A 14,743-nucleotide genomic window follows, 5' to 3' on the forward strand; every position below is an offset into this window, starting at 1 on the left:
TCTTGGTGATTAGATAGAGCAGGATGGTATACAGACGGTCAAATGTATTTGTATAGCGCTTTTTACAATAGACATTGTCTCAAAGCAACTTTACAGAATCCAGGACCAACAGACCACAAACCCCTGTTGAGCAAGCCGAGGGCGACAGTGGCAACTCCCTTAAAATACTGGAAAAAATCTTGAGAGGAAACAGACTCAGCAGGGACCCCCATCCTCCTTGAATGGCCTGGATTTACACAAATCATACATACACACAATTAAATTGAACTAAAAGTTATAACTAGCAAAAAAAAACTCTTAAAGTTTGTAATGTTGTAACTTTAATTTAACATGTTGGTGGGTGGTATAGCCTTTATATAACATGTCAAGTCACTTAATAAGACGTATGTGGCAGGTTATTTTAATTCTTGGAGTGGTAGATCAAACACATAGTTGGTGTGATTAGATAGAGCAGGATGGCATACAGACGGCTCTCAGGAGTCGCAGCGGTCTATAATGCTGAGGTCCAAGTTTGAATCTCAGTGTTGGCAGAAACCCTCGCCCCATCCAGGGAATTTGCCGGTGGAATCAGATCCGTCATGACCCTCACCAGGAGAAAACGTTTGAGAAAATGAAAGAGTTGTGTGCATTGTTCTTTAATAAAATATATTGACTCTGGTGTAATACAAGTCAAGTCAAGTCAAGTCAACTTTATTTATATAGCGCTTTTTACAATATACATTGTCTCAAAGCAACTTTACAAAATCCAGGACCAACAGATACAAAAACCCCTGTTGAGCAAGCCGAGGGCGACTGTGGCAAGGAAAAACTCCCTGAAAATTACAGGAAGAAACCTTGAGAGGAACCAGACTCAGCAGGGCCCATCCTTCTTGGGTGGCCTGGAGGATACTTTAAATAAATACACGATTTACACAAATCATACAAACACAGAATTAAATGATCTAAAAGTCATAACTGGTAATAAATAGATAAATAAACAATTAAATAATAATAGAGTTGTTATCCGCTCTAGTCTTCAATAAAGTCTATAGTGATTTCTTGTCGTTGCAATTACTCCAGACCCGTCACATCTGACAGGAGCAGCATCGTTGTCCCGGCAGTCTCGACTTTAATCCTTAACCTCGGCGGGTAAACAGGTTTCCATCAGAATGCCCTCGGGGTAAAACAACAGAGAATGTAGTTAATAATGTACAATGCTAGTTGACAAACAGTTTTACAGAGAGTTTTAGACTCCGGCAGCCCTAATTAATACAGCATAACTAAAAGGGAGAGCAAGCAGGTAACAAGGTCATGAAGGCTTTCACAGGACATCAGCGCCCATCTCCCCACCGTCATCAAACCTGAGTGATCGGACAAGAGAGGCAGAACGACAGCAACCCAACATCCCTGATCACCACAAGTTTCTATGACCAAGAACCCCCAAGCTCTGGGCCTTTGTCTATACTAATCAAAAGCCTGAGAAAATAAATATGTTTTCAGTCTAGACTTAAACATTGAGACTGTGTCCGAATCCCGAATAGAGGCAGGAAGATTATTCCAGAGTTGTGGAGCTTTGTAAGAAAACGCTCTTCCACCAGCCGTGATCTTTTTAATTTTAGGAACTATAAGTAACCCTGCATCTTGTGAACGAAGTGGACGCGCTGGGCTGTAGTGATTAATAAGTTCACTCAGATACTGTGGAGCCAGACCATGTAGCGCTTTAAGTTAGTAAAAGTATTTTGTAATCAATGCGAAATTTAACTGGCAGCCAGTGTAGAGATGATAGAACAGGAGTAATATGGTCAATACAGTAATACAGTGTTTGGGAATAGAATTTTAATACCTGTGCTCTCTGTAGATCACTGGAGGAGCCGGCTTTGTGGGCTCCCACTTGGCCGATAAGCTGATGATGGATGGTCATGAGGTGACTGTGGTCGATAATTTCTTTACTGGACGCAAGCGCAACGTAGAGCACTGGATTGGCCATGAAAACTTTGAACTTATTAACCACGATGTGGTGGAGCCGCTTTATATTGAAGGTGAGTGTCTTCAGATTTACTGCAGGGGAATGGAAAAGCAGAGATTGCTTTTTGCTCTTTAATGAGACTTTGATCTTTTAGTACAAAACTGTGTACATTTGGGCAACATTACACTTAACAAACAAAAAGAACTAGAATAATGAGTATCAAACATATATTATTTTTTACTTTGAAGTCAGTTTTACATAGTATTTTATTGTAGTGCCTTAATATTCGTCCATAAAAACAGACATCCCAGCAATATACACCGATCAGCCATAACATTAAAACCACCTCCTTGTTTCTACACTCACTGTCCATTTTATCAGCTCCACTTACCATATAGAAGCACTTTGGAGCTCTACAATTACTGACTGTAGTCCATCTATTTCTCACATACCTTTTAGCCTGCTTTCACCCTGTTCTTCAATGACACCCACAGGACCACTACAGAGCAGGTATTATTTAGGTGGAGGATCATTCTCAGCACTGCAGTGACAATGACATGGTGGTGGTGTGTTAGTGTGTGTTGTGCTGATATGAGTGGATCAGACACAGCAGCACTACTGGAGTTTTTAAATACCGTGTCCACTCACTGTCCACTCTATTAGACACACCTTCCTAGTTGGTCCACCTTGTAGATGTAAAGTCAGAGACGATCTCTCATCTACTGCTGCTGTTTAAGTTGGTCATCTTCTAGACCTTCATCAGTGGTCACAGAACGCTGCCCACGGGGCGCTGTTGGCTGGATATTTTTGGTTGGTGGACTATTCTCAGTCCAGCAGTGACAGTGAGGTGTTTCAAAACTCCAGCAGCATTGCTGTGTCTGATCCACTCATACCAGCACAACACACACTAACACACCACCACCATGTCAGTGTCACTGCAGTGCTGAGAATGATCCACCACCCAAATAATACCTGCTCTGAAGTGGGCCTGGGAGAGTCCTGACTATTGAAGAACGGCATGTAAGGGGCTAACAAACCATTTGTTAACACACCGTTGGCCACTGGGCTCTATTTGTAGATCTAAAATCTTGCAGTGTTTAAATGTCTTTGACAAACATGAAATGGAATTTTCCAGTCTAGCAATTCTAATTGTCTTTAATCTTTTGACTGTTTTTATCAGATTTGGTTTAAGGCAATCAGTTGTTAAGATGATGTGTAATAAACTTTGCATATGAATGAGATGAATGTCTAATTATATTCTTTTTTGCCTTTTTTTTCTTTTTTAGTGGACCAGATCTATCATTTGGCATCTCCTGCATCACCACCCAATTACATGTATAATCCCATTAAAACTCTAAAAACCAACACTATTGGCACCCTTAACATGCTAGGTAAGTACTGTCATGTAACATTTACATACAAGTTTTCACACTGACATGTCATGGCCAGATATTAGGGAGGTACCCAAGTGTTGTGTTTTGATCAGTTACCAAATCTTCAGCAACTACCAGCATCTTAGAATCACCATACGGTGTGAATTCACCAATTGCTGCATACCCAGCAATGATGGTCAGCCAGTAAGGGCAAAAGAAAAACGAAGAGGTAGAAGGGTGCAGAATGATATTCCACTAGCACACCAGCGCTGGGATTTCTGAGTTCGAAGCTCTGCTCTGCTACTGGTCGGCTGGGCGCCTCCTAGCAGGCACATTATATGCCCCAGTGTCAGGCAAATATACCCTCCTCGGATCTATTGAGGTCCCCAGCAGCGGAAGACTGTCTATGCTAAATTGGGAGAAAATGCATACATAAAATAGCAAAAAAAGAAAAACAAATTAACGTAGTGGACATGGTAGAGCAATATTAAGATAGTCGTGTACAAGGAAAAGAGATTAAAGTTTGTTTACATTACACAAGTAAATCAATTTATGAATTCTCATCGTGTGAATGATACGGCAAATCTGAGGTCATTTATTTATTTATTGAATCATATAGTGTTTTTTTTATTTTGTTCCTAAAATCCTCACCTTATTCTTGGCCTATCACTTGTCCTTGCTCTGTAAAAGATTGTCTCCAGACTTCTTTAGATTATAAAAGCAAGGATGCTAAACACTTCACATGTTATTGCATCTAATGAATGAGTCACTGTCTGTTACACAAGGAAAAAGCATCAATGATTGATTGGTTCTGCATACGTCATGTATCCTCAGCAAGCTGGACAGTTAGCGATTACACGTCACTGGCTGACTGTACTGTGGCTGTGATAAGCATATGTTCATATAAATAGCAGCAAATAGCAGCAGATGTTCATATCAAATAGCATGATGAAAATGAAAAAAAGGGAAACCTAAAGAGATACTCTTCTATTACAGTTTTTAGCATAAGAATGATGGCAATTTATAGATGAATACTTCAGTTCTTGAGTGCTGTTTATACCTTCATGTCACAGCAAAAATGTCTGTTTATCAGTTCAATTATCAGTCCATTATCCGCTGTTGGCTAAATATTTTAGGTTGGTGGACTATACTCAGTCCAGCAGTGACAGTGGGGTGTCCAAAACCTCTATCAGCGCTGCTGTGTCTTATCCACTCATACCAGCACAACTTACACTAACACGGGGGGCTAACAAAGCATGCAGAGAAACAGATGGACTACAGTCAGTAATTGTAGAGCTTCAAAGTGCTCCTATATGGTAAGTGGAGCTGATAAAATGGACAGTGAGTGTAGAAACAAGGAGGTGGTTTTAATGTTATGGCTGATCAGTGTATGTAATATGTTTACAAATGTTATTAGATTGAGGAACAGTTGTCTACAGGTTGTAGTGCCATAAGTATATCATACATTCATTTACACACCTTCTGCATTATGCAAAAACAGCTATAGTAAAAGTTTACCATTACTCAGCCCCTGCTAAATAGTTTAAATATGTTAAAACCCACATATATGCATCATTTAAAAGGCTCACCAAACTAAAAGCATAAAGGAAATAAATTGAAAGGAAGCTTTAAAGGCTTAGTGTAAATATTAAGTGCACGCTTTCATTTTAATGAATCAAATCCGATTTGAATGTGTACAGAATGGTCTTGTTGTTATATAGATTTACTTTTCATTGTTAATAGAACTAATGCACTAATGCAGTTTTTCTTTTTTGTTTAGTTGTAAGGGCAGTTGTAGCCTAGTGGTTAAGGTGCTTGGCTAGTAATCAAAAGGTCACTGGTTCAAGCCCCACCACTGCCAGGTTGCCACTTTTGGGCCCTTGAGAAAGGCCCTTAACCCTCAATTGCTTAGACAACATCACAGTACTGTAAGTCGCTTTGGATAAAAGCGTCTGCTTAATGTCAAAAATGTAAATGTTTTAATGTAGTAATAAACTAATTCAATTTAAATAGGGCTTTAGCAAGAAACCATGTAGAAGGAAAGTCAGCTGCTTCTATGGTCAGAGCAGCGCTGTTAATAGCTGATAAAACGAAATCATTAATTAGCTTCAGCTGTTTAATTGCTGTTAATAACAGAAAGTAAAAGACTGGCATGTTTTGCTGGACAGTGCTAAAACACTTAGGACATTACTGTTTAAGCTGTTTGTGCTCTTGGAACACTGTTGATCCTGTTTAGCACAACAGAACAATTTGGGCATCCAATCAAAATTGATATGCTCAAGAAGGTTCAAGGGATCACTTTATTTTCACTGAATTGAGACCAGATCAGTAGATCTTTTTGCTATTATTTTGACAAATAAACTCATTTCAACTTAAGCTTTTGTTGTTATGATGGAACATTTCTAGCCTTAACATTAAATCCATATGAATGCAGATGGATTTGGAATGGTCTGCCCAACACCCTCATGCTCAGACGTCTGCTTACTTTTAGAATATAATTATATAAATCGTAAATAGGGTAAACAAATGAATGTTTGCTTTTTTGCATCTCATCTGCTTCTTGCCTGCAGAATAATTAGAGCGTGGATTCTTTGCTTTTTCTCCTGTGGCTTGCTGTCCCATCAGTGTCGGCACCATTCAAATCAAGTCCAAGAACTTCTTTTTTTATAAAATTACAGAGAGAAAATAATTTCAGTTAGAAATCTCTGTGACCAGAAGATTTTTACCTTTTGTTGTGTTTACTCTCTTGGCTGGAGTTTGCAATGCTACACAATTTTGAATTTGTAAATGGAACACTTCTGAACCTTTTTAAAAACAAATGCAGTTTTTGCAGTGACATCTTTGGTAAGCTACCAGCCAAAAAGATTCTTGACTTTGTAAAACATCTTAATTTGAAAATACGTAATATAATTTGTAACTTATAGTGATATACACAGATCAGGTATAACATTATGACCACTGGAAGGTGAAGTGAATAACACTGATTATCTCTTCATCATGGCACCTGTTAGTGGGTGTGATTTATTAGGCAGCAAGTGAACATTTTATCCTCAAAGTTGATGTGTTAGAAGCAGGAAAAATAAACAAACGTAAGGATTTAAGTGAGTTTTACAAGAGCCAAATTGTGATGGCTAGATGACTGGGTCAGAGCATCTCCAAAACTGCAGCTCTTGTGGGGTGTTCCCGGTCTGCAGTGGTCAGTATCTATCAAAAGTGGTCCAAGGAAGGAACAGTGGTAAACCGGCGACAGGGTCATGGGTGGCTAAGGCTCATTGATGCACATGGGGAGTGAAGGCTGGCCCGTGTGGTCCGATCCAACAAACAAGCTACTGTAGCTCAAACTGCTGAAGAAGTTAATGCTGGTTCTGATAGAAAGGTGTCAGAATACACGGTGCATCACAGCTTGTTGCGTATGGGGCTGCATAGCCGCAGACCAGCCAGGGTGCCCATGCTGACCCCTTTCCACTGCTGAAAGAGCCAACAATGGGCACGTGAGCATCGGAACTGGACCATGGAGCAATGGAAGAAGGTGACCTGGTCTGATGAATCACATTTTCTTATACATCACGTATATGGCCGGGTGCGTGTGCGTCGCTTACCTGTGGAACACATGGCACCAGGATGCACTATGGGAAGAAGGCAAGCCGGCAGAGGCAGTGTGACGCTTTGGGCAATGTTCTGCTGGGAAACCTTGCGTCCTGCCATCCATGTGGATGTTACTTTGACACATACTACCTACCTAAGCATTGTTGCAGACCATGTACACCCTTTCATGGAAACAGTATTCCCTGATGGGTGTGGCCTCTTTCAGCAGGATAATACGCCCTGCCACAAAGCAAAAATGGTTCAGGAATGGTTTGAGGAGCACAACAACGAGTTTGAGGTGTTGACTTGGCCTCCAAGTTCACCAGATCTCAATCCAATCGAGCATCTGGGGGATGTGCTGGACAGGGCTATTTTGGCAGCAAAATGGGGACCAACACAATATTGGGAAGGTGGTCATAATGTTAGGCCTGATTGGTGTATATTCTAAGGTGGCATTAAACATCATTAACTATGGTTTTTTTATAAGAGTGATAGTATAATAGTTATATTATAAATATATAACTATTTTTGCAGTGTGTGAAGTCCTGTTACAGTGAGCACATGTTAAATCATGATTTTTACTAATATGAAGAGTGTGTTGGGGAAATGATTTCTGCATAATGTCCATTATTTGGTCATTGCTAATCATCTGTATAGACTGCAAAACTGCTGGCTCTTGTCCTCTTTTATGAGTGTTTCATTTCAGTTATTATGCAGGTCTGAATAATTTTTTGTCTCCTAATCCACAGGTCTGGCAAAGCGTGTGGGTGCTCGACTGCTTCTTGCTTCCACGTCTGAGGTTTATGGAGGTATGAGCATATTTTTACAATAATAAAATTGTGTTCTTAAGCATTGTTCATTTCAGTATAATTAAATACGGATGCATTTTCTAATTTATAACATTTTTGACTACTTAGCCATTGATTAGTAATTTCACATCTAATATTTGTAAAACTTTATTAGAAAGAAAAACTCATTAAGTTGTATTCATTCAAATGATTCATTTGTTCTTTTAAACCATTAAAATCAATGCCACACAACGTCACACATCAAAATGCAGATTGCACTATTGCATATTCAGTTTTTTGGTGGATAGTCTATTTTGGCACCAACAGTTTTGTGTAGATACAATATTTAAAGAAATTCAGGCTACATTATGATGGGGTTCTAAAAAAAATAAAAGGTTAGTGATGAAGCATTCAAGATACCTTTTATTACGCCAAGACTACAGTCTTTTTCCAAACCATTCTGCTCTATTGTCTGTAAAACACAAATAAAGAAAATCAGGCTATTTTTAGTTTCACCGCTGCTTTCACATCATCATCACATGAAGATCTTCTTCCCCTTAAAGCTTCTCTGAGCGTCCAAAAAGGTGGAAATCAGATGGCGCTAAATCTGGACTATAAGCTCTCTGTCTCTCAGACACGACCAATTACTACTCCTCCCACCATCAATGTTTTCAACAAAAATACAAAAGTGTGGAAACTTTTTGAAGACTCCTCGTGTATATACCCAGAGTATATACCCAGAGTTCAAATCTCATCTTTGCTACAAATCAGCTGGGCTAATAAGTGGGTGGGGCCTTCAGCACTGTTTAAGGACACTGGTTAGCATCCCGAGGTGCTTGTACAGAAGTGGAGGAGCATGGAGATCAGTGCATGACTTTCCGTGTGTGCATCTTGACCTCACATGCGACCACCAAAGTATGGGCGAGTAAGAAGGGGTCGAGGGACTGCACACACGTCGGAGGGAGTGTGGGGAAGGCAAATACACCCTTTTTGGACGTGATCTGGATCCCCAGCACTAAAAGGGAGAAAGTGCACAAACAAAAAAATATATATAAAAATAAATAAATCTAATGTTTGTTTATTAGGATTTTAACGTCACACTTTGGTTACATTCATGACAGGAATGGTTGTTACTCATTACACAAGATTCATCAGTACACAAGATTATATTAAACACAGTCATGGACAATTTAGTATCTCCAATTCACCTCACTTGCATGTCTTTGGACTGTGGGAGGAAACCCACGCAGACACGGGGAGAACATGCAAACTCCACACAGAAAGGACCCGGACTGCCCCACCCGGGGATCGAACCCAGGACCTTCTTGTTGTGAGGTTACAGTGCTGCCCGCCCAAATAAATACTTTGAAAACCTTGTGAATGTTAATTTTACTAATAATGGTTTCATCAGCACTTAGCAGAGAAAATGTCATGTTGTCATGCCATTATTTTGAAGTACATTAAAAATCGTTCAGCGACAAGCACTTGTTGTAATTTTGTAGATGAGGTTAACACTTGATTTAGTCCGCTGCTGTGTGGGTTTCATCTTGAACAAAACAAGTGTCACGCTTTGGCGATGGAGGACATGCTCAGTTATAGTATGCTCTCAAACCCAGTCACAGCCTCCTCTCTGTCTTGGCAGCCGTGTATTGTTCCTCTGGTGAAACTCAGCAGGGTGTTTGGATGTGAGATCCCAAACTCTGTGGGTGATCTGCTGTGTTTATGTCTGTAAACATATTTGTGAGTCTGGCTGCATGTAGAAGTAGAAGTAAGCCAGCGTAATTGGACGGCTTGTCTTTTTAAATTATACCGAAGTAACTGATGTGTTTGTGCGTGCTCGTAGACCCGGAGGTGCATCCTCAGAATGAAGATTACTGGGGTCATGTGAACCCGATCGGGCCCAGGGCTTGTTACGATGAGGGGAAGCGTGTTGCTGAAACTATGTGTTACGCATACATGAAGCAGGTATGATTTCCTTTCTTCCTATTAATGTTCTTTTTTAACATAAGGTCGACAGAGGTGATGGCATATAGAGAAGAAGAGGTGTTAAAATAGGGGAAATAAGAAAAGGTGAAGTTAATTAGTCCTGTAGGATTAGTTGGCATTTTATGAGGGGTGTCAACACATAACAAGTTGAGGTCCGCTTCGCTGTAATTACTCTACTTTGTCAAAATAATTATCTTTGCGTGTTATCCTTTGCCCGGGGCTTTTTTAAAGAGTCAAATCTGTTATTTATGTGTGAGAGTAGACACCTGCTGCATTATGATGTCTTCTTGCCATCAGGGATGTTTTTTTTTTTGTATAGCTCCAACAGTGTGCAGAACTACTCCCACTATTTTCAGTGACAGGCTTTTATCTCGAGAAACTGAGTGCAGAAAGCTTTAGTTTTGCTGTTGCCTGCTGTGCGTTTCCATCCGAGAAGCGCTCGGGGGGGGGGGCGGGCATTTTCACCCAAATGCTTTGCTAGAAGACCGGAGTCACAGAATGTTAACTATGACATGCTGTCAGTAGCTGTATCATTCCTGACATTTAGTTTTCCACCTTTTTGTAAAAACCTTGTCATTGTTATATCATGTCATTGTTATATAATAGTTTATTACAGTAATTATAGTAATTGTATTTGTACAATTACAATCTATTTTAGTTTATTTCAGTAAAGCTAAATTTAAAAACACTTTTAGTTAACTTGATGTCAGCTGAGACATATTTTTGCATCATTTTTTTGCAGTGATACTAAAAGCCTCAGGAACCTTGAATTTAGATAAATAATAGCTACCAGTTCAGCAGTATGGTGAACTGATCACACATTCTCTCAAACAGCATTAGTATGTAACGTAATCCAAATTCAGTTGTTGGTTTCGGACACAGTAAAACGCGGCCATGCACAAAAATCAATGAAAGCTGATATTAAACAGCTTATATAAAGATGGAAAGCACAGTAAGCAGAAGGTATGGACGGCTTATGATGGTTTTTAATTGTTTATTATTTATAATCATTGTAAATAAAGTTCAGGGTACCAAGATTCGATTATAAAATGATTCTCAACAGTTCCCAAGTCCTCAGTTCCAAACGTCAATGTTAAAAAAAATGATTTTTTCAATGGTCAGGACTCTCCCTGGACCACTACAGAGCAGGTATTATTTGGGTGGTGGATCATTCTCAGCACTGCAGTGACTCTGACATGGTGGTGGTGTGTTAGTGTGTGTTGTGCTGGTATGACCTTACTGTCCCTGCTGGACTAAGAATAGTCCACCAACCAGGTCCTCAGTTCCAAACGTCAATGTTAAAAAAATGACTTTACATCGGGGTAAACGTGCACCAGTCCCAACTATTTTTTAATGAATTGCAGCCATCAAATTCAAATTTAAATGTTAATTGGTTAAAACATTAGATATTATTATATTAAATATGTATACATTGTGTTTGTCCTGGTTATAATTAAATACTGGTTAAAAAGGATTTGCACATCATTGCTGTTTAATTCATTTTTCTTACAGTCCCAACTTTTTTGGAATAGTTTTTGTATATAAAATCCATGTTAAAGTTTGTTTACTAAAGTTTGTTACTTTGTAATTTGGACAATCATGTTTATGTCCACATTATTTTTACCACTTGTGTAACACTAAGATGATAATGATGATGATCATAAAGATAGCAGTTTTTACACCGATCAGCCATAACATTAAATCCAGCTCCTTGTTTCTACACTCACTGTCCATTTTATCAGCTCCACTTACCATATAGGAGCACTTTGTAGTTCTACAATTACTGACTGTAGTCCATCTGTTTCTCTGCATGCTTTGTTAGCCCCCTTTCATGCTGTTATTCAATGGTCAGGACTCTCCCAGGACCACTACAGAGCAGGTATTATTTAGGTGGTGGATCATTCTCAGCACTGCAGTGACACTGACACGGTGGTGGTGTGTTAGTGTGTGTTGTGCTGGTATGACCTCACTGTCCCTGCTGGACTGAGAATAGTCCACCAACCAAAAATATTCAGCCAACAGCACCCTGTGGGCAGCGTCCTGTGACCACTGATGAAGGTCTAGAAGATGACCAAGTCAAACAGCAGCAATAGATGAGCGATCGTCTCTGACGTTACATCTACAAGGTGGACCAACGAGGTAGGAGTGTCTAATAGAGTGGACAGTGAGTGGAGTTTTTAAAAAGTCTAGTAGCGCTGCTGTGTCTGATCCACTCATACCAGCACAACACACACTAACACACCACCATCATGTCAGTGTCACTGCAAGGCTGAGAATAATCCAACACCTAAATAATACCTGCTCTGTGGTGGTGCTGTGGGGGTCCTGAGCATTGAAGAACAGGGTGAAAGCAGGTTAAAAAAGTATGTAGGGAAATAGATGGACTACAGTTAATAATTGTAGAATTACAAAGTGCTTCTATATGGTAAGTGGAGCTGATAAAATGGACAGTGAGTGTAGAAACAAGGAGGTGGTTTTAATGTTATGGCTGATATAGATACAGTGTATCACAAAAGTGAGTACACCCCTCACATTTCTGCAGATATTTAAGTATATCTTTTCATGGGACAACACTGACAAAATGACACTTTGACACAATGAAAAGTAGTCTGTGTGCAGCTTATATAACAGTGTAAATTTATTCTTCCTTCAAAATAACTCAATATACAGCCATTAATGTCTAAACCACCGGCAACAAAAGTGAGTACACCCCTAAGAGACTACACCCCTAAATGTCCAAATTGAGCACTGCTTGTCATTTTCCCTCCAAAATGTCATGTGATTCGTTAGTGTTACTAGGTCTCGGGTGTGCATAGGGAGCAGGTGTGTTCAATTTAGTAGTACAGCTCTCACACTCTCTCATACTGGTCACTGAAAGTTCCAACATGGCACCTCATGGCAAAGAACTCTCTGAGGATCTTAAAAGACGAATTGCTGCGCTACATGAAGGTGGCCAAGGCTACAAGAAGATTGCCAACACCCTGAAACTGAGCTGCAGCACAGTGGCCAAGATCATCCAGCGTTTTAAAAGAGCAGGGTCCACTCAGAACAGACCTCGCGTTGGTTGTCCAAAGAAGCTGAGTGCACGTGCTCAGCGTCACATCCAACTGCTGTCTTTGAAAGATAGGCGCAGGAGTGCTGTCAGCATTGCTGCAGAGATTGAAAAGGTGGGGGGTCAGCCTGTCAGTGCTCAGACCATACGCCGCACACTACATCAAATTGGTTTGCATGGCTGTCACCCCAGAAGGAAGCCTCTTCTGAAGTCTCTACACAAGAAAGCCCGCAAACAGTTTGCTGAAGACATGTCAACAAAGGACATGGATTACTGGAACCATGTCCTATGGTCTGATGAGACCAAGATTAATTTGTTTGGTTCAGATGGTCTCAAGCATGTGTGGCGGCAATCAGGTGAGGAGTACAAAGATAAGTGTGTCATGCCTACAGTCAAGCATGGTGGTGGGAATGCCATGGTCTGGGGCTGCATGAGTGCAGCAGGTGTTGGGGAGTTACATTTCATTGAGGGACACATGAACTCCAATATGTACTGTGAAATACTAAAGCAGAGCATGATCCCCTCCCTCCGGAAACTGGGTCACAGGGCAGTGTTCCAGCATGATAATGACCCCAAACACACCTCTAAGACGACCACTGCTTTATTGAAGAGGCTGAGGGTAAAGGTGATGGACTGGCCAAGCATGTCTCCAGACCTAAACCCAATAGAACATCTTTGGGGCATCCTCAAGCGGAAGGTGGAGGAGCCCAAAGTCTCGAATATCCGCCAGCTCCGTGATGTCGTCATGGAGGAGTGGAAAAGCATTCCAGTGGCAACCTGTGAAGCTCTGGTAAACTCCATGCCCAGGAGAGTTAAGGCAGTTCTGGGAAATAATGGTGGCCACACAAAATATTGACACTTCAGGAACTTTCACTAAGGGGTGTACTCACTTTTGTTGCTGGTGGTTTAGACATTAATGGCTGTATATTGAGTTATTTTGAGGGAAGAATAAATTTACACTGTTATATAAGCTGCACACAGACTACTTTTCATTGTGTCAAAGTGTCATTTTGTCAGTGTTGTCCCATGAAAAGATATACTTAAATATCTGCAGAAATGTGAGGGATGTACTCACTTTTGTGATACACTGTAAGATCAGAGTTAATATATACTTAAAACATTTTGGTTCCTAAAATATTCTTTTCAGTGTTGTCAGTTTTAAATCTACATCAATTCAAGTATTAATGATTCAAAAAGAACAGCAACACACATACAATTTTTAGACGGAGCTCCATGGTGACTAGTGCTATTTTTAGAACATGCCCTGCGGGTGACCAGGTGCCCGCAGGCACCGTGTTGGTTACCCCTGGTCTAAGGCGTCATCAGAATCAACAACACTATACAGGTACAAGATGTACTGTAAGGCCTCCACAATAGGCGTATGTGGGCAAGTTAATTTTGTGGTTATGTGCCTGTTCTGTGCAGTTATGCAGGACAGGGTGTTTCATTTTTTTATTATTATTTTTTTTCTCCCTGCGACTAATTTTTTGGCTTGTGACAGACAAAAAATGGGTCACAGAGAGAGAAAAAAAATAAGTGCTACAGCACTAAAGAGTTACTTTTTTATACTAATTAAGTTCCTGGCATGCGGCTTGGCACACAGCTCAGAGATGAATCCATGCTTGAGATGAAAACCCACATTAAGAAATATTCACTTCTGTTAAGAAGAAGGGGCGGCACGGTGGCTAAGTGGGTAGCACTTAGCAAGAAGGTCCTGGGTTCGATCCCCAGGTGGGGCGGTCCAGGTCCTTTCTGTGTGGAGTTTGCATGTTCTCCCCGTGTCCGCGTGGGTTTACTCCGAGTGCTCCGGTTTCCTCCCACAGTCCAAAGACATGAAGTGAGGTGAATTGGAGACACTAAATTGTCCAAGACTGTGTTTGATACAACCTTGTAAACTGATTAATCTTGTGTGTAATGAGTAACTACCGTTTCTGTCATCAATGTAACCAAAGTGTAAAAAAATTACGTTAAAATCCTAATAAACAAACAAACTGTTAAGAAGAAATAGAAGTCA

At 40.3% G+C, this 14,743-nt stretch overlaps 1 protein-coding gene across 2 annotated transcripts in view; it reads left to right on the plus strand.

Moving 5' to 3' along the window:
- uxs1 (UDP-glucuronate decarboxylase 1) overlaps positions 1-14,743 on the plus strand; it is a 61,340-nt gene that overhangs the window by 29,523 nt on the left and 17,074 nt on the right. For both annotated transcript variants that reach the window (XM_063006394.1, XM_063006395.1), the window contains exons 6-9: positions 1,838-2,018; positions 3,232-3,336; positions 7,653-7,712; positions 9,535-9,656. In XM_063006394.1, the coding sequence (XP_062862464.1) occupies positions 1,838-2,018; positions 3,232-3,336; positions 7,653-7,712; positions 9,535-9,656 (468 nt within the window). The remainder of the gene's footprint in view (positions 1-1,837; positions 2,019-3,231; positions 3,337-7,652; positions 7,713-9,534; positions 9,657-14,743) is intronic.

This window comes from Trichomycterus rosablanca, chromosome 12 (assembly GCF_030014385.1).
Source record: "Trichomycterus rosablanca isolate fTriRos1 chromosome 12, fTriRos1.hap1, whole genome shotgun sequence".
NCBI lineage: Eukaryota > Metazoa > Chordata > Actinopteri > Siluriformes > Trichomycteridae > Trichomycterus > Trichomycterus rosablanca.